Raw genomic sequence first — 24,998 nt, 5'->3', positions numbered from 1 at the left:
TCACAAAAATGTACCTCTGTTAAGCCCCAATAAGAAACTCCCAACCATACCATGAGCGAGGATGGAAAATGACCTCGTTGGACACGCGGAATACGGTTGCTCGCTTCTTCACTACTGTGTGCGTACACCTTATCATTTTGTTTGTTGTAGCTCTCTTCTACGGTAAAAATTTTCTCATCCGAAAAAAGAATTTCCCGATATTTTTTTCCCGCGTACCGCTTCAACAAAGCGCGGCATCTCTTCAGTCTCAGGTCCATTAGACGAGCATTCAAACGATGTCCTGTTTTTCTTCGATATGCCCGAAGCCCTAAGTCTTCATTTAACACCCTTTTCACCGTGGTTCTGCTTAACCCCATCTGCAGGGCCAACAGTTTCTGCTTACGTTTGGGATTTCTTTGAATTCGCGCCTTCACAGCTTTTATCACTGCTGGAGTCCTAACAGACCGAGGGCGACCACTTCTTGACCTGTCATCTACACTAGAGTCTTCATTGTATCGTTTGATGGTACGATAAACGAATCTTTTGGTTATATTCAAATTTTTCAGTATGTTAAAAATTTGAATTGGCGCGTAACCGCAACGATGCAACGCAATAACTGCAACACGGTCTTCTTTAAGCGTCCACTCCATATTTAAAAATGAGTAAAATTCTAAAAGTATACATTTTTATTTTCATGAACAATTCGAAATTCGAATTCAATAAACTTTTTTGTGGCCAGCATTCTAAAAGAAAAGTTTTTACTGTGTGACAATACTTATGACCTGACTAGGTATTTAGATTTATTGTAATAAATCTCACCTTAATAATGATTGCATGGATCTATGTTATGTGCTGGAATCAATTATAATTTGGTTCAGTTCGAAATTTACTTGAATAAAACCTTTTTGTTTGTAACATGAGTAATTGCGTTCACGCGAACGAACCTACGGCCCACCGCTTGTATTATCAATATATTATATTAAAATAAAAAGTCAAATATTTGACAACGTTATATAGACACACCGCTATCATTATCTAATTCTGCAGTTTGTTGAGAAAGATTAACGAGCCGAATATGTCTGAGAACATTTTTATTGCACGGTTGATGTTCACACTTTTCTGCATTAAAAATGCATCTGGATATATAGCTGCATACAGCAGCATCAGCGTCTTTGAAAATGGTGGTCTAGAAATTTCTTTCTATATCGTGAAATGGATGCATCCACTCAAATATTCAGGGCTGCTTCAATATTCAGACTACGCAGGGCAGAGCTGTTTTTATATGATACGAAGAGAGCTTCAAGTATTATTTTGATTGGGTTCTTCTAAAGATTTGGCTCCTTATTAACCGGTTTTCGGTACCAATACTACGTCACATTTAGAACCAAGTTTGGCCTGCATAATAGGTGCACGCTCTGCATGCTTTGTATAATTTGGATAAATGTGGATTCAGGACAGAAGCATTTTCCTGTGTGGTGCCCGTTCTCCTGGGGTTCCAGGATCTTCAATGAGTGTAACTTATTTGACTTTTTCTGTATTGGTAGAATTAATAAAAAATATACCAAAATTTAAAGGCTCGCCAAAATCGTAAATTATCAGTAATTCGTAATCAATTGGAAGCTAACAAATGTATTAGGTTTAGAAACATTTCACAATTTTTCATTTATTAATATGCTATACTTCCGAGCAACTTTATTTGTCTAAATTATTATCAGAATTTTTTTTTATGGAATGTATGCTATTTATAATTAATTAAGTAGTAATTTATGTTGATTTTAAATGCTTTCAACTTGCATTCAATCAATATTTCAACTGAAGTTAACATTAATCTTCAGTTTCATTTGTCTAACATTCTGCTTTTGTACTATTTTTTGTATCTTTTTCTTCTATCCTCAATAACGCTTGATCTGCTATTCTCTCTTTGGTTTTATGCCCGATCTTTTCGGCTTCTTCCACGGTATCAGGCAGTTCAATGTTGGCCGTTTCCGGCATGAAAATGGTAAGAGAACCAGCTACTAGTGAGGTTATACCAAAAAGTAGACTTGGTAGACCAGACCAGTAGGACATCTGAAATATTAAGCACATTTGAGTTGACTTTCGCAATAAATTATAGTGACAGATGGTATTGTATTAACTAATGTACACGACGGTCGGACTCATTGTCAACCAAATTTAAAGAATAGTGTTACAGGTCGCCAGCAAAGGGGACTAGTGAGAACGCTATTGCGCCCTTCTAGAATTGAAAACATAGTGGTAAATTGGTTTTTGCTACCTACCTTATGTAATTCACAGATCTATGCACTAAGATAAGAAGACGCACTATCTCGCTTCACAGCCATAAATATGATCATGTCGTATACCAAATTTTGATAATTTAGTGTTTACCTTACCATATTTTTAGGCTGCGTTCACAATGTTAACATTACTTAAGCATTATAATTAAAATAAACTTACAAGAAGTGGGGTTTGCGGCGCCACCAAAGATCCAACTCTTCCAAAAGCCGAGCAAATTGAATGAACAGAGTTCCTGGTGTAAGTAGGAAACAGTTCTGAAGTATACATATACACTATGTTGTAAGAAAAGGTGGCCAGCATTTCAAAGGCCATGAACAGACATAGGCCTACCCATGCATATCCTGGAATAATATAATTAAAATACAGTATCATCACATCAACCGTTAAGTGCTTGGTCCTGAACATAGATCTCCATCATAGATGTTCAGTATTTTCTAGGATTAATCGTCGGAAACAGTCAAATGTTTTTTTTTTCCCTACTTACTCGCTGGTATCCTAAGAGGCTATTCCGGCTATGCCCGGACGGGTAGGTGAGCTCACGGGCTCAGAGAATTTGCTAACACCAGCCCTGGTAAGAGCAGTGCTTCGCAGAACCTACCACCGGATCGGAATTGCGGCCTACTGAGAAAATCCTGAGAGAAAGTCAGTGGTCTGTGCCTGTGGGTTAGTTCGCTGGTTGAACTCTTCGTCGTAATCGACGAGTTCGATGAGGATGGTGACCGGTGCTTGAGAGGCCTAAAAGCACCGAGAGTGAATCCGGGGGATTCGTCAAGACATGTTTCGGGTGAAGGCGGCTTTGCGTTGCCCCTTTGCGGTAAGCATTTTGCATCCACGTTTTTCAGTAACCTTGGTTATATCCTAAGTATACCGTTCCAGCAATTAGTTACAGGGGTTCTCAACCGGGTTCAGATTAACTGCTTGGCTACGTAAAGATTGTACTAGAATTTTATTTACTAAATTCAAGACTTAGAGTTGGGAATATATTTGACAAATATAAAATACCTTTAGGCACAAAAGGCTGGGAAACACAAAAAATGCCTCCAATCAAAAATGATGCCATCAAAGGTATCTTCCTCTTGTATTTAGAAAGCGCCAACCAATAGAAGACATTGGCCGGAATGTCCATTAGCATCAACAGTGCGAAGTTGATGTATTTATTTCCATCTATGAACACAGAGCTGATCATCATCCCATAATTGATCAGTGTCATCGTGAACCACCACACCATGCACACCATAAACCTCTGCATCATTATTCTGGATTTGAACGTTTTTAATAGCGCTTTTTTGTCAGTAATGTTTTTTTTGTCTTCATCAATATATTCCAGTTTATTTAACGTTGCTTTATCAATTTTTACACCGTTTCTTTTTGCTGCTTTCGTTATAAGTTGTGTAGCTCTCTCGTTTTTGCCTTTACTGACCAGCCAACGGATGCTTTCGTCCAAGAAAAACGCATATGTCAAGATGATGAGCGTAGGAGCGTAGATTACTCTGAGGAAGTGACGCCAGTATGGTACGGCCCAGGCTATGAACGGCATCACAATTTGTCCTAAAGTGTAACAGTTGAGGAGCACCATTTGGTAGAGGACGGCTCGTTTCTTTTCTACTAACTCGACACCTTGGAAAATAAAATAATCAATCAAAAATCAAACGAACTGACTAAATTTTTAACAATGCTTACCAAAGCGGATTTTAGAATTAAAGTGATGAGTAAGAAGTAGTCGTTTTAATTGTTTGAAGCTCTGCTGACGCTGAAACTCCTGGTTTACTTAAAATAATTATCTGTATTTTAAATCGAATTTCTTAGCCGTACAAAATAAATGCAATAAAGCAGTTTTTACGTTTTTCAATCCAAACAACAAACCTCAAGTAATTTACAGGTCATGGAAATACGAACTGGACTGAGTATCAAACACTAAGTAAATAATTCAGATGCGCTCTTTTGCCTATGTATTCATCACGCATTGAGTTCATCATTCTGTCTACTCCAGTGCGAAGCTATTACTATACTTGTTAGTACTATACTACACTTTAATAGTCGTTATACAATTTAATTTGAAACATCCAGCACACGATTTAGGTTACCCACCGTTGTTTTTTTTTATTGTTTAGATAGGTGGACGAGCTGTTTAATGGTTACTGGAGCCCATAGACATCTATAACGTAAAGGTCGCCACCCACCATGAGACATGAGTTATAAGGTTTCAGTATTTAACAGTACAACGTCTGCCCCACTCTTCAAACCGAAACGCATTACTGCTTCTCGGCAGAAATAGGCGGGGCGGTGGTACCTACCCGCGCGGACTTACAAGAGGTCCTACTAAATAGGCAGGGTGAGTGATCTATGAGCTTTGGTAACAATTTAAAGCCATCAGGCTGTCAGCGTCCTCGTCTAGTACAGAAAAAAGAATACAATAGGAGTGAACTAATTTCTGATACTTAACGTACTCAGCATGAACATCGGCGAAAGCGCATCTCCGATAGCTGCTTCTAGTCCTTCTAAAACTATGTACATCCAGAAGGAAGTGGAGAAACTCTTGCTGATACCTAGAACCGCTCCCATAGTTCCAGCGAATACTGCTGCCGTCTTCCTACCAAACCTAGAAAATATTCGATGGTGTCAAATTCAAATTCAAATTCAAAATCATTTATTTCAACTTAGATGTCATGACACTTGTTGAATGTCAAAATATAAATAACAATGTTAACTCTACCACCGGTTCCAAAAAAAGCCAAAGTCCTGAGAAGAACCGGCGAAACAAACTCAGCGGGCTTTTTTTTTGTTTTTTATCAATGTAATACCTTAATTTTATTTCTTAATCAATTTTACTATTTTGTTATTGAGAACTAGTGGTACGACGTCTTGTGAGCCCGCACGGGTAGGTACCACTGCCCTGCCTATTTTTGCCGTGAAGCAGTAATGCGTTTCGGTTTGAAGGGCGGGGTAGCCGTTGTAAATATACTGAGACCTTAGAACTCATATCTTAAGATGGGTTGCGCATTTACGTTGTAGATGTCTATGGGCTCCGGTAACCATTTAACACCAGCTGGGCTGTGAGTTCGTCCCCCCATCTAAGCATTTTTTTTTTGTATAATAGTAGCGTAGATAAATTGATGCGTCATACAGTCGATCTGATGCTTTGCTATGACCACATCTCCGACATTAGATTAAAGTGTTAGTTTCATTGGAATAACGGTGATAGTTAGTTTACTAAGGAAGGACCAATTTACCTTTACCTGTCAGATAATTGACCCTGGACTAGTTGACCAATCATGCTCCCGAAACAATGGACAGTTCCGACTAATGTTTGCTTCCAGTCTTCGCACGCCAGATTGAACTAAAACCAAAGTAGATCATTTTGCTATCTGGCGTTATGTTTATATTTTACTATTTCTACCACTAGCTCATCTACACTATACCCTAAACCAGTTTATTTATAGTATTGTGTGATTGAAGTTTCAATTAGATTAATTAAATAGCCATTATATGCTTCAAATGAGTCCTTGAAATTTTATACCACAACATAAAAGGAAAATAATATTAGTAGATCCTGACAATACACACCGAGCGCACAGTCTTGTTGAATGAACAGATACGGCCCTCGACAAATATTGGATGTAGGTAAATAGAGCTAACCTCCGCAATGAAACTTCTTGGGTTTTCATAAATCCATTCGTCGCATTCAGTGTCGCTGCTTATATTAAGGTACATGCAGTCGTTAATAGGATATCTCCGGCACTCTTTGACAGTGTCTCCTACTTGTAGATTGTTTGTTTTCATCCACGGCGTCAAGTATTTTGGATTGGAGGCGTCGCATTCAGGGATTTTGCACCTGGGAATGGACACTTTATCATGATTGACCTAAGTATGCTGTCAGGTATTTGAAGTCGTCGTGGCCTAACGGATAAGACGTTCGGTGCATTCGTGTTGAGCGATGCACCGGTGTTCGAATCTCAGGCGGGTACCAATTTTTCTAATGAAATACGTACTCAACAAATGTTCACGATTGATTTCCACGGTGAAGGAATAACATCGTGTAATAAAAATGAAACCCGCAAAATTATAATATGCGTAATTACTGGTGGTAGGACCTCTTGTGAGTCCGCGTGGGTGGGTACCACCACCCTGCCTATTTCTGTCGTAAAGCAGTAATGGGTTTCGGTTTGAAGGGTGGGGCAACCGTTGTAACTATACGTGAGACCTTAGAACTTATATCTCAAGGTGGGTGGCGCATTTACGTTGTAAATGTCTATGGGCTCCAGTAACCACTTAACACCAGGTGGGCTGTGAGCTCGTCCATCCATCTGAGCAATAAAAAAAAGGTGACGCGCTTAGCTCGACGGGACTGAATGCGAAAAGATTCTTAATTGCATTGAAATAGAAAATCAGGTACCTGTAACCAACATCTTCGACAGCAAATACGTAGTTGACGTTGTACATAGAATTAGTGGCGTAGACCAGGGACAGCATCACCATAGTCAGCAGCTGATGTTTCCCGAAGGCTCCTAGCTGACCCAAGACCTCATCTAAGTGAACTTTTTCTTCTGGTTGATCAGACATGTTGAATACGCTCTTGAAACGTCCAGTCTCCCCAATTTGCCTATTCTTTACCACTTTTCCTCCAGATATTTTCTTTGACACTCTAACATGTCATTCACAACAACTTTATGGAACGAATGCTAAATTGAGTGTTGAATTGTGTAAATTTAAATAACGATAGCTTGCATGTTATGATACGATGGAGATAAGCAAAGAAAAATCAAGTTGTTATGTCAAGACTTTGATTAAATATTGTCTCGCATCGCGTAATAACATTATTTCGGGGTTTAAGCTGTAAATTATGTTTTAAGTTTATAAGCGTAAATGAGATTTAAGTTTTAAATTATTTTATTGTGGCTTTTACAAAAGATATGGTTAGGGTATATTTGTGATTTTAGACGCACTAATGCGTGTGATTGTCGTGATTATGTGTAATTGTAGACCAACATAATAAAACATGTTTCAGCTTTAAGCTGATTTAGTGATACCCATTTAAAAAAAAAAATTGCCTTTGTAGGCAGCCGAGCATACGGCCCACCTGTAGTTAAGTGGTCACTGTCGCTCATCGTCAGTAATGCCAGGGGCAGAGCCAAGCCGCTGCATACCATTATTTACCTGGAACCACTGCGACCATCTACAGTGCGTTTTCAGGGATCCTTTTTGCCACGCACCATCCAACCCTGAACTCAAACCCCTCCAGGATTTTGACATGACCCTCTTTAAACGGGAGGAGAGTCCTCAGGAGTAGCTTGGCACTGCCGATATCTATGAGTAACGGTGACTATCTCCCATCAGGTGGGTCGTATGCTCGTCTGCCTACAAAGGCATTAAGAATATATATTCCAAAATATTTCTCATATACATTAAGTAAGTTCTCGGTCATGCTCGAACATACAAACATACAGATATACACAAAACTTGCATAGGTAAAGATTTGTGTTTAAATATGTAGACATAATAGAACACGCGTCTTACCATAATCTTTATGGACTAGCTTTAAAGACTAAGATTCATTGGTATGTGTGTAGGAATGTGTATAGATAAATAGACCGTTTTAATGTATTCTAATTGTGTGGTATTTTGAAGTTATCCTAGCAATTTTTTACTGGTGGTAAGATGTCTTGTGAGTCCTTATGGGTAGGTACCACCACCCTACCTATTTCTGCTGGGAAGCAATAATGCGTTAGAAGGGCGGGACAGCCGTTTTACTCTTAAAAGTGAGACCTTAGAACACATGTCCGGTAACCACTTAGCACCAGGTGGGCCGTGAGCTCATCCACTCATCTAAGCAATAAATAAATAAATATACGTAGATATATACAGATTTTCGACAAGTTGGAGGTGTAAATTGCGTATTAGCCTTTCCGGAATCCGAAATGGCTAAGTCACTTTATAAAATAGTGTTGGTGGGCCTTCAGAGACGATAACAGTTTCCTTTATTTTTTTTATATAATTTTTTGTTACTATCTTTTGTTGCACAATGGAGTGACATATTCACTAGGTGAATAATCTCCTTAAATAAAGATATATAAAAAAAAAATACTCAAAACTGGACAGTTACGAAGAAACAAACACGCGATTTTAGGTTCTGATTCTAACGCGAGCAGAGATCGACCGGTCGTTTCCAAGGTCTTCCTCAATTTGGATTTGGTCATGCCCAAGAATATGTTAGGTCTTCGAGCGTGTAGACCTGGGTTCTGAACAACAATTTGCGTCCAAAATATCGTTGTTACCTTCGCCGAGTCTGTTCGAATCAAAGCTCCTCACAAATTTAACATTTCTATACCTTTCTATTGTAACTTAGCTATTTTGTGTTTTGTTCCGAAAATTTAGCACCATTGAAAACAATGTTCACTATTTATTTCACTGTTCGGTTATTATTTATATTTATATATTTCTGTTGTGTCTGCCTGTCTAGGACCGCGTCTTTCATTAAACTAACGCTTATCTTGAACTAACAAGGTTATTTATTACCTTTAACTACAGTCTGACCACACGTTTAAAAAGTGCCATTAGTTAATTATTTTTTTCATAAAGTATAATTAAATATTAAAAATAATTAATTATAATTACTTCAAGTAGACACTCAATGTCCAAAGGAGACGGAAAATCGTGGGCCAAAAATGTAATAACTTGGAATGTAGTCTAAAAAATTTTTCATATTTTTTTATATAAGAATATAAAAAATCACCTCAATCCTCTTTCTAGGACCGGAGAAAAATGAGACAGTTAGTTTTTGTCGGTATAACGGTGTGATCGATTTAATTAATCGATTACAGGATTATAAAAAGAAAAACATTGCACTAGGTAATTAATGCAAAGTAATGAAATGAGCGATTTATACTTATTGTTGTATACAAGTGCGGTATACGCCGGATTTAATTGCGATTATATACATAAATGAAGAAAAAGTCTATTATTACTTAACAAAGTATATGATAAATATGACGTAATATGATTATCGATTTCAAATCGATTAAAATCGATTGTATTTTTGATGACAGCTTTGACAGTAAGCTGACATGACGTTTGTTCATAGATTATACAATTATTTTTTGGCGCTTGTTGGTTTTTCTGCTCTACTCGTTTTGTATCTTCGACGCATTTTTAGTGTGTATCTATCGGGCTGTTTTTATATTTTCAACGATCACTGCTTTATTATTACGGATTCCAACTCTGCCAGCCTTGTACGACAATTGCTTCTACACTGGACACCGAAGATCGCTCACACGTTTGACTTGAAATTGTTGCATTGGATACTGTTGAAATTATGGATCGCTGTGTGAATTGTGGGATGGCAATTCCATATTCCATACCTGATATATATCATTGATATTCATTCTTATTATGACATTTAAAAGATTATCCAATGGATATAATAAACATTTACTTATGCTTAAATAAGTTATTATTCAGCTCTTTTAAAGAGATTGTAACATAACCTAACTTTTACTAAATCTTGATTAACTCGGCTCTCAGATTGAGAAAACTTTTATAATTTTCAGCAAGGTACTGATAAATCTGAATGTATTAATTCATATTAGTTTCATCACGTTACATTCGGGCCCAAAAATGTATGTAATCGTTTCAGTCTCCTTTAAGCGAATAATCAAAATATATTTCATACAAACGTACCTAAAATAAATAAATCTTATATAATAAGTTCTTTTTCAAACCTAATTAGTTATTTTAAAGTAAATTTAAATATTTTAACATTTTTCACATCGCAGTTAAAATATTGAAGTGACACACTCTTTTATGTATTTACAATCATATTACTAATTATGGAATTATATCATTTTTGCAAAAATATCCAGAGATACCTCCGCATTCTTAAACCACAACTATTTTTGGTTTGAAGGATTGGGAAACTGTTATAGAATTCTATCTCGTGTCCCGAGGCGATACCATTGACATTTCTATGACCACCAATAACCACTTAATATTAGAACGTTAATATTGGCACCTGAGCTAGAGTAGCCATTTTCAGCCATGTTTTTTTTATTGTTTTTGATTGCATAGATGGATGGACGAGCTCACAGTCCACTCGGTGCTAAGTGGTTACTGGAGCCCATAGTCATCTACAACGTAAACGCGCCACCCACCTTGAGATATAAGTTCTAAGGTCTCAACTATAGTTACAACGGCTGCCCCAACCTCCAAATCGAAACGCATTACTGCTTCACGGCAGAAATGGCTGGGCGGTCGTACCTGTCCGCGCGGACTCACAATAAGAGGTCCTACCACCAGTACTAATGCGCAGCAGATATTATTATAACTCTCCATTATACTTATATAACTCATAACGCCACGAGTGTGGAGCACACGGCAATACAATTATAACGTTTCATCCTTACCTATTGCAGGAAGGTAAAGGGTTGGCCCCAATAAAGTCACAGATAAGACGGCGGAACAAGTGGGCGCGGTTAGCGTTACAATTTCGGATACTTGCATATTATCGTTTCAATCATTAGATTATCAACATTTATCACACTTCTGTTCATATTTATATTTAATTGCTTGAATAAACAAGACCGTCGGAAAGCATGAATATTCATGTTTAAAACACAAATTAATGATAAATTTACATTTTACCACTTAGCTCTAAACAGGATTCATCAATTTAAAACACGAAATAATATCCCTATTTTAAACCGAGCGATGTATAGTTAAAGAATTTTCAAATTTTAAATAGAAAGTAAATTAAATGTTCCATATTTCGGATTTTTGCTAGCTTTTTTTATTTTATTGCCCTTGTATGCAGACTTTGAGAAAGCCCGATACCCACCTATCAAAGAGAGCACTGACCTGGAAAGTGCCTGGCAAAAGGAAGAGAGGCCGCCCCAGAATAACTTGGCGTCGCTCGGTGGAGCAGGAGCTAGGGGTCTTGGGCATGACGTGGGAGGAGCTAAAATAGACTGCCCAAGACCGATATAAATGGAAAAATTTGATTCGAGCCCTACCCAGCAGAGGGTAATAGGAAAGAACGATGATGATGTATGCAGACGAGCACACGGCCCACCTGAGGGTGAGTGGTTACCGTCGCCCATAGACTCCAGTAATGCAGAGCCAAGCCGCTGCCTGCCGCTTAATACTCTCTACAAGCCTCGTTTGAAGAAGGACATGTCATAGAGCTCGGGAAACACCGTGGAGGGGAGCTCATTCCATAGCTTATTCTAGCTTAGTGTGAGCATTTAGGAGGGAAGGAATAATTTTTAGTATTTAATATGTGAATTTCGTGTCAGATTCATGAAGATGAAGACAAGCCGTCAAGTGTACTGTATCGAATTTAAAGCAAAAAATATAAATATAATTATATGTTTAAAACGAAAACTTTTTGATTCGATTAGGCAATGTACAGGTGTTTCAAATATGAACTTACCACTGATTTAAATATACATATATCTATTTGAACACTAACAATTTTTAAGATATTCCGAATAATTATTTAAATCGTTATAACTTTTGCATAAGAAATAGATTTTCATCACTGGGCGCTTACCCGCTCACTACTAATGTTGTGAAGCATAATCTCAAACACAATGACAATTTTAATATAATATTACAAACGGATTATGTATGTTCAGTGAATATTAAGAATTCCAAGAAGAATGCGAACGAATCCATTAAAAATGATCGATAATTACGTGGCCAATCTTGCGGCTAAATTTGATTTCAATACGTGCTCACAAACAACTTCCACGCGGAAGGAACAACTTTGATAGAATCAAAACTAACACAAGACTTGCATAATTACGGTCAGCATCATCCTGCCTATATAGTTCTACTGTGAAGCAGTCTTGATGTCTGTATAGAAGGGCGGGATAGCCGCTTTGTAATAAAAGTGAATTTTCGAGTTCATCTATTAAGATAGATAGATGCTGTTTTGTGGGAAGCTTAAATGACGAAGGGAAGATCTTCCACCGAGCGGGTGGAATTGCTCGGTAGACCGACGGTCCGAATGTTATTGTTCAGAACTTGTATATGCGCAAGCTTGTCTTGAAAATGTCGTAAGCGAGATTCAGGCATCTGTCAAATATCTTGCGTTGTATGATGGCTACCCGCCCAGTTTCTTCGTTGTATGATTCGTTCGCGGACATTCAATTAATAAAAAAACAAATGTGTACTGATCGGCCGTGCTACAGCGGGGCTCTGATCTGACCACGGGCGGCTGACCATTTCCTAATTGGTTGCTTGTTAAAGCGAATAAATATATTATTTACTAGCTGATCCGGCAGACTTTGTAGTGAGTGCCTCAATCGACAAATAAAAGACCTAAACTTTTGTATAAAATAAACTTAAAACAAACAAAAGGAATCCGTCCGACGCGACGGGGGACACATCAAAGGAAAAACAAAATTGTTATATTTATTTAATTCCGAGCATTTTTATATTTATCTACCTTTTAAACCTTCTCTGGACTTCGACAAATAATTCAAGACCAAAATTAGCCAAATCGGTCTAGCCGTTCTCGAGTTTTAGCGAGACTAACGGACAGCAATTAATTTTTACATATATAGATATAATTTACAAAACTCGGAGCAGGTCCGAACGAGTATATAGTTTGTACATCGCACCGCGTGGCTTTTTCATTAGGTAAATAATAAAAAAACTTCAAATTACTGTCAAAAGAAATAATCGTGCACAAATATCCGATATGAGAACCTCTTGTGATTTTCACACTAAAATGTCGAAATGCTGTGTACCATTTGTAGTTGACGTGGTGGCGTAAAACGGTCACTGTTCACTCTCAAATATATTAAGTGTATAATCTATGCTGTTCACTGTCAAGAGCGCGAGGTTGTTAGAACGTGCAATTCTGTTAAACAAACTTACGCTTTAGCAGCGAGGAATCCGCGCTGTACTACTTACTATTGATTTTATTACTGGTGGTAGGACCTCTTGTTGTTGTTTGTTGATTTTTTTTTTTATTGCTTAGATGGGTGGACGAGCTCATAGCCCACCTGGTGTTAAGTGGTTACTGGAGCCCATAGACATCTACAACGTAAATGCGCCACCTACCTTGAGATATAAGTTCTAAGGTTTCAGTATAATTACAAGGACTGCCCTACCCTTCAAACCGAAATGCATTACTGCTTCACGGCAGAAATAGGCAGGGTGGTGGTACCCACCCGCGTGGTCTCACAAGAGATCCTACCACCAGTTTTAGTGGTACATGCGATTTTTATAGTTACATTATTTTAACTAACTGCTTAGAATTACGAAAAACACAGAAACTACACCGATGCGTATTTTAGCGTTTTATTTAGAAAAATGGGTACAGTTTCTCGATTTCTTTTCTTGCGAAGTCGGTAAACGAGTTGACGGCCCACTTGTGGCTTGTGTGTGTGTCCGTTGAGTGGTTACCGGAGCCCATAGACATCTACACGTAAATGCCACCACCAACCTTGAGATATGAGTTCTTAAGCCTCAGTTTTTACAGTACAACGGCTGCCCCACCCTTCAAAAATTTAGATTGTATTGTATAGGTCAAATTATCAGTCGGATTGTTGTAAACATAAGCATCCCATAGCCACGTAATGTATAGAAATGGTCTTTATGAACGCCGTACTTCAGAGTACAGACGCGATCGGTTTTCAATTTTCAAAAGGATTTTCTAACATGGAAGATAATCTATAGAAATGAGTAAGCAGTATCACATCTCCCCGTCCTAAAGTTAAATGGATAAACGAAATCGCAAGTCAGATTGTAATTGTGAGGCAGTCGAGTAGACGTACATTTGTGTCGGCAAACAACTCGTCGGAGCTCGGAGGGTCCGATTCTAAGTTTTCATAGGCTTTAATAGAATTAGAGATTCCAATTTACCAATCCCTACAGTCCCGCTTTTGCAGGTTAGCCGTCGGGGCTCCGTGGTTCGTGAGGAACGTCGACCTACACGACGACCTGGGCCTCGAATCGATCCGCAAACACATGAAGTCAGTGTCGGAACGTTACTTCGATAAGGCTATACGTCATGATAATCGCCTTATCGTTGCCGCCGCTGACTACTCCCCGAATCCTGATCACGCAGGAGCAAGTCAACGTCGTCGCCCTAGACACGTCCTTACGGATCCATCAGATCCTATAACTCTTGCATTAGATACCTTCAGCTCTAACACTAGGAGCAGGCTGAGGAACCCCGGTAACCGTACTCGTCGAACTCGACAAAGAGGTCGACGTGCAGCCTAACCCATGCATCAGCCCGCTGATTTTCTCGCCGGATCTTCTCAGTGGGTCGCGATTCCGATCCGGTAGTAGATTCATTCGCGAAGCAACTGCTCTTGAGTTGTTAGGTCTCCGTCGGAGGCGCTCGGGCAGTTGTTAGCAAATCCCACCTCTCTTGGCTGAGTCTTTGCTCGCCCACCTGTCCTGGTGAAGCTGGAAAGGCCTCCGGGCCACCAGTAATCTCTCAATCATAAAAAAAAAAAAAAAAAGATTCCAATTTAAATAATGTTTACAAGACGACGTTAATAATGAAGTAATATTCTGACTCTGCGGATTCTGTACAAAAAAACTGGTGGTAGGAAGTCTTGTGCACCGGATTCTAAGCACCGGTCATCGTTCTCGCCGAACCCGTCGCTTGCGACGAAGGGCTCGGCGAGTAAATTAACCCACAGACACAGCCCACAGAATTTCTCGCCGGATCTTCTCAGTGGGTCGCGTTTCCGATCCGGCGGTAGATTCTGCGAAGCACGGCTCTTGCTAGGGTTCGTGTTAGCAACGTCATCAGGTTTGAACCCCGTGAGCTCACCTACTAATTCGGCGAATCTAGAATAGCCCCTCGAGGTTACTAGAATAGGTAGGAAAAAAAAAGTCCACACTGGTAGGTACCACCGCCCTGCCTATTTCTGCCGTGAAGCAGTAATGCGTTTCACTTTGAAGGGTGGGGCAGCCGTTATGTAAAAATTGAGACCTTAGAACTCCTATCTGAAGGTATGTGGCAGCGTTTACGTTGCAGATGTCTGTGGGCTCCGGTAACCACTTAACATCAGGTGAGCCGTGAGCTCGTGCACATACCTAAGCAATTAATAAATAAAGGTTTATCTGTCTTTTCTTGGTTAAACTCCGAAATAGTGAGACCGATTTCACGGGACTTTGTTGCAAATAGCTGCTATTATACACTTACTTATTTGAACTAATTTGTTTGTTTCAGGTACATCGGTACTAAGCAGTTGAGCAGAGTGAATTCTCGAAAACTATAATACTACTAAAATAAAAAAAGACTAATCTACACTTCAACTACATGCACGGAAAACCTTTTTTATTCGTTCACGATAACAAGCAAGTGTTAGGCAATAAAATTTAGAAGACAGTCCGTTACGAATATACGTTCTCCGAAATCGAATTTTCGATTTGTTAAGGTTATTATTATTTTTGTTACGCGCGTAAATTTAAGATTTTTTTTTATTTCGTAATAATATAGTCGTGCGGTATGGAATACGAGAATGGAATCTTAAAAGGTGTTGCCGGTGCAGTACTCTGTTTTGGAATTTTTTAATTTGTCAGAGTCAAAAGTACATTTAGTTCCAGTTAGAAATTATACAAAAAAAATATGCTTTTTTTTGACAATTATACATTAAAAACAATAATAATTATAAACCATAAAAAAGAATAGCATTTTTTTTAATTTATACTTTTTTAAATTTTGGATTGGTTTTATTTGGACTAACTATAATATTTTATTTATATATTTTATCTTTAAATAAAAATAATCATTTTCGGATTGCTTAAAATCGCCGAACATGGTCTGTTAGTGAATTTTATGTCATTAGGAAAGAAATATAAAGAAGTATAGAGTTAATTCTGTACATCAGGAATAAAGTATTCACAATACGTCTGGTTTAAAAACATGTTCTTCTCATAGATTAGTGTTGATGGGTTGACCTTTCAATTCGGTCGGGTTGTCGACGAGACGACGAATGATCAATGCGTCTATTGTGAGAGGGAAAGGTCGACCGAGGTCGATGATTCAATTTTAGGGTTCCGTATTTAAAATATTATTGACTATGAATTAAATGTAATACCGTTTAGTGGTAAATTGTTCATCGAAAATCATATCATTATAACCATGTTGCAGCAAAAGTGTGTTTGTATATAGGATATGTATTTAATAATTAGATAGTATAGTGTTTGGGTGTATCGCAAATCACACATTTTTGTTGATATGTGAGTATTGCCGTTCTTCATGAGACACGACGTCGAAACCTCAATTGTGTTGCATAATATTTGCCCCACTTATCAAACTGGAACACATAAATAGTTCGCGGTAGAAACAGGAAAAGCGGTGGTGGTGGACTCACATAGCTTCAAATACGCATCTTCCACAATTTTATCCTAAGCTGCTTTAGTCCTAAATTCCATCAAAATGGTTATAACGAGTCAGTAACGTAAGTCGCAATGTAAACGACAATACCTATGGAGTATTTAGGGTCACACACATATGCTTAATAACGTACGTGACGTGTTACCTGGCTACGTAATGCAAGGTGTCATCTTCACCATTCCACGCTTGTGGGAAAAGAATATTGGGACGACAGTCCAGTTGTAACGGTCATACAGCGAACACAGTTCCACTTAGATAGCTATAATAAAACTGTATGTACCTATTGTATTTTCCGTAAATATACAAGTATATATTTCATTTACAACAACTGGGCTCATCAAAGAGTACGATAGGCGCTAGTCTGTCAATCATTACCAAATGAAAAAAAAAATATCATACGGAACTGACAACATAATAAAGTTTAATCGATTTTATTTTAAACCGTTGTCCGTCAATTTTCTAAGATGAGTATCGGAATCTACCGAACGAAATCCGTTTCAAAAGAAAACCGTCAAAATCTCCAAACGATAAGGAATAAATTCGGTTGAACTATTCACAGTATCAATTATTCTTATGGTAGGCTTGAAGTGAGAATCATTAATGAGTTGAAATTAATTGATATTTTGATGTTGGTAACACCGGAACTGATCGCGAGTCGTAACACAAAAAAAGTTTTATAGTTTTCGGGAATTACTCATCCGTTTTTGATCAATTTCGACTGTGTCTTGTGTTGTATAAAAGTGCTTACAATATGCAACAGAATCGTATGAGAATTCAACTTAAAAATGCTAGTGTCGTAGCAGTGGCAGTGCAACAAAAAGGAAATGAGTATTAATTTATAAAGTAGTGCTTTCAAAATCTTACACTGAGCTTTAGATAAAATTAGTGAAAAACAAATGTTGAAAAAAAAAATCTAAAATAAACTGTGTGTCAAATCAAAGTAATACCAGGTAAAAAAAATAGTGCAAAGGGATCCATTAAAATATTGAGATGTGAGGTTATGTTGGATGATGAAGCGCAGCAAGTCTTACACGTGGCTGTCGGGCCTGCTGAAGATGAAGCAGGACCAGCAGGATGACGAGGAATGGGGAGCCGGACCCTGGGTCAAAGCTGAAGTACTGCAAAATGACAGGTAAGGACTAATGCAAATTTTATTGCTTTTGTTTTCGTACATCAATAGATTTGCTAGGAATTCTATCTACGACAACAAAGCTGGCCAACTTAGCGAGATTTGGGCGATCGTACAATTTGTTACTAAATCATTACCAACTCTTGGTAACAAAAATGTATGTTCAAGTATTCTTCTTGTTTCTAAGTTCTTTGTATTTAAGTTTAACAATATTTGCTATGTGTATGTGCATTACTATAATTCTCATGTTGTGTTTGTTATTTTAGCTGTTCTACACACACTCATCACTTTTAATTATACAATCCTCTCGCAGGTCTGCTGAAAGAGATTTCTTAAAGAAATAAGCAGTGCCTTTGTACATAATTTTCCTATTACTCTGTACTATGTCTTCTTTTTTGTGTGTACATAAATAAATAAATAAATAAATAAAAATGACCATATTATTGTCCCCTGCGAGATAAAGTTATGGTACAGGGTCGCGCGACAGACTAAACAAAAAACAAATTTTAATATTACACTTTTTACATCAACAATACTTATTACAATATTAATATCACTCTGTAAATCACAGATTAATTCACATTTAGGTACTGAATGAAGTAATTCAAACACATTTCCTTGTCTCCGAAACGCCCTAACTCAATTCACAAGCCCGACAATATTAAGAACGAACACTGTCATAATTTATTTGAATAATGCATTTCTTGGTAACACTTTAAAAAATATTTTACAAATTGAAATCGACTTTAAGATAACGGAATAAAGTAGTGTTTTGAAATGATTGAACACGATTTACGAGGCATACGGTAAATGCCACTTTATGCCGGATAAGGGCATCAAATTCAAAGGAAAAATGAGGAGTTTACGTATAAATGTATGTGTATACATGATTTAAGTGAAGTTTTAATGGGTTTTTTTTCGGCATTAAAATAAAAAGCTTCAATGTTTTTACTTGTTTAGACGAAAATATATATTTTGCTGTAAGTTAGCACGGGATGTAGTCTGTCGCTTATTGCGGTAGATAAAGATCTACTGTCGAACAACGATGTCTATCAGTGGTGAGTAGGAAAATAATAATAACTTGGCGACGGTAACCACTTACCATCAGGTGGGCCGTACGCTCGTCTGCCTACAAAGGCAATAAAAAAAAACCAAAATGACGGGGCCTCAGGACTGAGAGAAATGATGGCATTCCCACTGTGACGTTTCTGAGCTTTAGTGACTGCATCAAGAAATAATTCGGAAGTTCATTCCAGTATCGAACCTACGCTCCGTGTCAAGCTTACTTGATACAGTTAACATTCGAAACATATTCGTAATGTCTAGAGAGGAGAAAGTTCCGCTAAGTAGACAGCGTGAATCGCTTATAACCGGGGGCTATAAGTTTGAGATTCCGGCATAGGCTTCCCATCGCTCCAGCCCCTACCGTATAACGTCACTTCCCGTTAGGGCCATGAAAAGCGCGACGACTTGTTTAAATAGGACTGTCCACTAGCGCCACACCTTCAACCGAGCAACACGACACCAAGACTTGTCGTATCTTATCTGCTGCATGAAAATCTGTAAATAAATAATTATTTACTATGTTAACCGTTTTCTATCGGCTCTAGTCGAGTATAAGTAATATTAGATATAGAGATAATTATTTGAATAGTCATTTACTACCGCGGACGAACACACGTAGTTCAAGTTTTTTTTTTAAATCTAATGAGTTCATATATACTAAACGTGAATGGCGTCTCATCTTGAGATATCTTGCCGAAATCTCAGTACTATATAGCTGTCTCATTTGAATGGATGAAGGGAAAGCCTTGTATATATTTGACCAGCAGTATCATATAATTGGCTACACGTAAGACCCCTTGGTGTCATTCTACCAAGGGGGTAGTGATACTTGGCAGTGTTGAGCGAAGATGGTGTCTGTACGTCGATACCAATGGAATCCGTAAGAGCTCCAGAGTAAAACTTTACAACGGTTTATAGATTCTAGAATAAATCAACACAGAATCGCTATGGTAGTAATGATAGTATTGATTAAATCATATATTGACACAGCACGTTTTCAAAGTGGAGTCCCGGCAATTTTATCAAGTTTAACCACCCCACTAGCGGAGAACTATAAGGAATTGCAAAATTGTCATATCATCAACGTTTGGTTCTAAATAAAAATTTGTTAGCGCGCTCGTTTCATGGCCTATTTATATAACGGAATCCCCCGTCAGATTTGAACCCGGAGCGTCTAACCACTACGGGGCCCGAATATAAAGTTTACGTTTTATTGTGAGCCGAGATTGATAGCCTGCAGCACTTGAGGGTTTTGCACTGATAACAGATAACGTACTTACGTCAGGACTTTCTCGGAGGGTAACTCAGGAATATGGTATTCGAAGGGTTCACTACCTATTCGAATTGAGCGATGCCAATGAGACAGGGTTCGAACCCGGCAAACGGGGTTCTTTTTTAAGAGTTTATCTATTAGTGGTGACGAAAATCAACAATATATAACGATTCCATGTCCAAAAAATTTTAATAATCAGGATTTAGAATTCTGTTTTAACAGAATTACGCGAGGTGTACCTTTAAATATTTTTATATTACCTATTTTTTTTATTATTTTTTAATGCTTAGATGGGTGGACGAGCTCCCGGTCTACCTGATGTTAAATGGTTACCGGAGCTCACAGATATCTGCAACGTAAATACCGCCACCCACCTTGAGACATGAGTTCTAAGGTCTCACTTTTAACTGTACAGTATAGTTTAACAATTTTATACTTATAATAGATACGTAATATTTTAAGATACCTTTGGTTGACAAATATTTTTAGATCCTACTTATATAGTTAGATAAGTCATTTCAATATGCAAAGGAGAATCAAAAGTTCAATCATTAAAAAACCTATTTTCTTTGTTTAGCAACCAATTGGCGATTTTCACTAAAAAGCACCTAACAGTTTTTTTAATTTAAACTTTTACGAAGAAAAATATCAATAACAAGACCAGATACTATGTGTAAATGAGTTTTAAGCTAAGCTAAGCTAAGCTAAGTCTTGAGATATTAATGATTATGGTCCAATTTTGACCAATGCAGTGAGCGAGCACTAATAGTATTAAATGTCTTACATTTACAATAAACTTTTGTTGCCTGACATTCACTGACATTGAAAGCTTTTTTTCTGATCCTCGAACGGATAGGCAAACGCTTTGTATTCAGTAGCTTAAGTGACCTTATCGCATGTTTTATTATTTCTTTTGAATTGTAAGACAAGTTGATTAACTTGTCTTACAATTGATTAATAACAAATTAATATTTTTGTAAGATATTTTGAAATGATTTGAATTTAGTGATACATAAATTCGCCCAAAGCTCTCGTGACTCCGTGGCGCAACGGTAGCGCGTCTGACTCCAGATCAGAAGGTTGCGTGTTCAAATCACGTCGGGGTCAAATAACTTTTTATATAAATTCCTCCTCCTGAAGAATTGAAGTAGATTGTCGCAATACCTTACAACGTACTGGTCTGTAATTAGATATTATATTTATGCATTTTTCTAGAGCGACATAAAATATGTAATTGATTTCGTTAGTGTTTAGTATATATAGTTGATAAGGGTTGTAAGTCGATCATCCAATGTCAAATTACATTTGAAATCAGCTGTTTCAATTTAAGTCTTCAAAAGAACCTACAAACTTTCCCATTTCAAAATCGGTTCAAAAAAACATCGGTATATTAATCAAAATTAATCTCAATTAAAATTCCGGCTGTGAAGTGAATTCTGTCATCAAATGACAGCTGTCATAATGGCGGGCGCGGCCGTCTTCCCACAGATTTAATTCTGTAATTTCATGGTTCGATGTTTAGTGTTAAGGATGGACCGCACTCGTGCCTCTTGTGCGCATTACTAGTGAAGCCCAGCCCAGTTGTAACTATCTTTAAATGTTTGAAGAGTATTTAATAAAACTACTCTCGCGCTATCGCATTTTGATAGCACTATAATCAAACGAGCTAAAGTTCCAAGTGCTGGTAGTCACCTGGAGTGCTAAAGCGTTGCCTATCGTTGCTTTTAAGCCTCATTGGAAGAAAACCTCGTTCCATCATGCAAGCATACAACATGCAATGCATAGAAATGCAATGCATACTTAAAATGCACTGCCGATGAATGCAACGGTTCCAAGGGATGAGCTGCGTTACCATGGTAGGGGCGCGCTTCTGCAGCCTTCTCTAAAGTGTCAACAATACTAATATTAAATTTACTTTAGATCACATGTTTTGCTGAGGAATTGGTATTTCGAACTTATGGCTTAATAAGTGGACTAACTAACATTTCCGCCCGCAGCCTTGCTCGTGTCGACTACACTTCGTTCGCGGGGGCGGAGACCCGTGCTTAGCAGTGGGATGAAAGGCAGCCTAAATCCTTGCAAAAGGTTTAAACTGTTTCATACTAAATTTGTTTAATTATTTGAACGTCAAATAGTAATCGATAGACTGAGCTACTTTCGTACATTTATTTATTTTTGATTGCTTAGATGGGTGGATGAGTTCACAGCCCACCTGGTGTTAAGTGGTTACTGGAGTCCATAGACATCTACAACGTAAATGAGCCACCCACCTTGAGATATAAGTTCTAAGGTCTTTGTATAGTCACAACGGCTGCCCCACCCTTCAAATCGAAACGCATAACTGCTTCACGGCAGAAATAGGCGGGATGGTGGTACCTACCCGTGCGGACTCACAAGAGGTCCTCCCTAGCACCAGTAAAAATTATAAAATTATTTATTTAATGTAAGTTCGAACATCTAAGAGAATTGAAGTTAATTCTAAGGATCTCTAAATGATGATAACTCTTATTTTTGAAAATATTCGATTTATAGTAGACGGCGCCGCGGCGGCTTGCCTTTGTTTGACATTACCCGTGTATGACATTGTTCATGTCCATCAGCGTCGGTGGCCAGTCACATTCAGATGGGCTGTGTGCTGGCCTGCCTAAACATAAATAAAAAGGCTACATATTGCTCTGAATGAGTCCCTGCTTAACTGTGAAATCATAAGAAAATCTGTTAAGTAGCTCCGATAAAATGCGCCTACAAGTTATGCAGATAGACAGAACGTAATTTAAATTGAAAACATTCTTTCAATTGCTCGCTTAGTGCATTAAATGACATTTTTGGAACTTCGCAGCCACAATACGGAGGTTGTTTTAGCAAAAAGGTTTGCTTTTAACGATATTAACTGCCGAACTCAAATAAAAAGAACATTTATATTGGCTTCAAAATTCTACTAAGAAAATGTCGCGTTTCTACCATAGAACCGATTTATTCAAAATTCAACATTAAATTTAAAATAATAAACAACCTTTTGGGTATAATGTCGGGAACGATTTTTTCGAATTCCAACAAATACAGCCGACCTTTAACGAACACAAACTCCTTCCATTTGTAATGAAAAATGAAAGTAATTCGTCTGTTTTGTTGAAGCCAATAGCTGTACAGTTTCAACAGTTAACAATAATCATATTGTAGTTTTGTACGCACCGCTTCGCATATTAACCGTGATATTACTAAATGATTACCCCGCTAGAGGCACAGTGGTATTGTGGGCATCTCTCGTTCGGTCTGTGGAAGGTTTTAGGAAATACAACTAATTTTTAAAGCTATACTTTGGTTTTTCACTTTAGGAAGGCGGCACGACATGAGAACCCGTCATTACGGATCCTCCTGATCCATTAACGGTGCTTTTAGGTACCACAAGCACAGGTCACCGTCCTCGTCGAACTTGTCGCTTGCGACGAAGGGCTCGACGAGCGAATTAACCCACAGACACAGCCCACTGAGTTTCTCGCCGGATCTTCTCAGTGGGTCGCGGTTCCGATCCGGTGGTAGATTCTGTGAAGCACTGCTCTTGCTAGGGCCAGTGTTAGCACCACTCCGGTTTGAGCCCCGTGAGCTCTCCTACACGTTTGGGCGAAGCTGATATAGCCTCTCAAGGCTATCAGCATAGGTAGGAAAAAAAAAGACTTCAATCAAACCCGAAAAATTTACTGTGATTACTGTTCGGAGGTTTATTATGAGCCCGCGTCGGCTCCACCATGTAATCTATTTCTGCGGCACTATAAAATGCAGCAGAAGCTTCGTTATAAAATTTCCAAATCAGGACATTAATCAAGCTGTGACCTCTTTGGACTCCGACAGCCAAAGCTCACAAGACTCCTCTGCCCGCATTTAGAGAAAAAAAGGGTAAAAAAACGACAGGCGACTTTAAGGCGTGTGCATTATGCTAATGACGGTTTCAAGATGCTAAGGAATCTAACGTCTTGCAGGCACTCCTTGGCTTCGACATAGTGCTGAACCCAATCTCTTGAGTGCACTGTAAAAGATTGCCTCATATCGCTTATGGATCGGTACTATCGTAAATATTCCGCATCTTTTGCAGGTTTAATACTACAACATTTTTATAATGCAGTTCAGTAATTTACCATCACATCTTAAGGCTAGAGACGGTATGCACATAATTATGGCTATGGATTCGGTAACTATTATATTTAAAACCACGTGGTTCGAATGCTCGCCTGCTGGTCGCTAAGCCAAGTCGAGAGTGGCGAGATCGGATGACTACCGCAGTGGATTCCCACATATTATTCCAGCCATTGACCACAGATTTATAATGATAGCGCTACCGCAACTTCTGTCTAACCTCAAAAGTTCAATATTTTGTGAATGAAAATCTTTACAGAGTTACAATTAGAGTTTGTGATAATCAACATTTGTGTGGCGGAAAAGTGTGTTGTTTTAAATTTACGTTTGCAAACATATCCGATTGAAACTCGGAAGAGTTTTGATTAAAATACTGTGAGAGAGATGGCACTAGTTGCTTGTTTTGGCTTACGCTGAAAAATCCAAACGCTGTTAAGTTATACTTCCTTTATGACTTACAATTTCACATGGCTTCGCTTTATTTAGAGTAAATAAATTTCCTTATTCGGTACACTTCAAAAGAACGAGCTTCTGCCCTCCCTCAATCAACCAGTAAAGTTCGCCATATTTTTTCTTCGTCCCCCGTTTTTTTTACCAGGACGGAAGTGAACAAAAGTATAGGATAGTCATGAAACCAATATTTGAATGACATAAATTAATTTACAAGCCAATAGTCTCTTAGTCTTTTATTATTTACTACTTTTTATATAAATGATGGCCAAAGGGTGGAATCTAAATAAATGTATTTTAATCAGACTTCAATA

At 38.0% G+C, this 24,998-nt stretch overlaps 2 protein-coding genes and 1 non-coding gene across 7 annotated transcripts in view; 2 read left to right on the top strand and 1 right to left on the bottom strand.

Annotated features, from left to right (window-relative positions):
• esn (espinas) overlaps positions 1 to 24,998 on the top strand; it is a 366,713-nt gene that overhangs the window by 21,187 nt on the left and 320,528 nt on the right. The window contains exon 2 of one of the 4 annotated variants that reach the window (XM_089735177.1): positions 17,437 to 17,768. In XM_089735177.1, coding sequence (XP_089591303.1) covers positions 17,644 to 17,768 — 125 coding nt within the window. In that variant the 5' untranslated portion in view covers positions 17,437 to 17,643. Of the gene's footprint in view, positions 1 to 17,316; positions 17,769 to 24,998 lie in introns of all 4 variants that reach the window. The other 3 variants (XM_089735176.1, XM_089735174.1, XM_089735175.1) reach the window with 3 other exon arrangements.
• LOC149500775 (solute carrier family 22 member 1) lies at positions 1,056 to 8,762 on the bottom strand. 2 transcript variants are annotated; one of them, XM_089735138.1, is made up of 8 exons: positions 8,547 to 8,762; positions 6,668 to 6,953; positions 5,839 to 6,106; positions 5,511 to 5,611; positions 4,722 to 4,873; positions 3,277 to 3,891; positions 2,434 to 2,615; positions 1,056 to 2,046 (listed from the first exon to the last, which is right to left on the bottom strand). In XM_089735138.1, the coding sequence occupies exons 2-8, from the start codon at positions 6,832 to 6,834 to the stop codon at positions 1,825 to 1,827; spliced, it is 1,707 nt and encodes a 568-aa protein (XP_089591264.1). In that variant the 5' UTR covers positions 6,835 to 6,953; positions 8,547 to 8,762; the 3' UTR covers positions 1,056 to 1,824. The 2 variants fall into 2 exon arrangements, with proteins under 2 accessions (XP_089591264.1, XP_089591265.1); XM_089735139.1 differs by lacking the exon at positions 8,547 to 8,762 and having other exon boundaries at positions 5,911 to 6,106; positions 6,668 to 7,274.
• On the top strand, positions 21,139 to 21,210 carry TRNAW-CCA (transfer RNA tryptophan (anticodon CCA)). Its single transcript has one exon. It is a non-coding gene; the product is annotated as a tRNA-Trp (tRNA).

Source organism: Bombyx mandarina, chromosome 19 (genome assembly GCF_030267445.1).
Source record: "Bombyx mandarina strain Sakado chromosome 19, ASM3026744v2".
In the NCBI taxonomy this organism is placed as follows: domain Eukaryota; kingdom Metazoa; phylum Arthropoda; class Insecta; order Lepidoptera; family Bombycidae; genus Bombyx; species Bombyx mandarina.
Note: the sequence above shows the minus strand (reverse complement) of the source record. Positions and strands in the feature narration are given on the sequence as shown.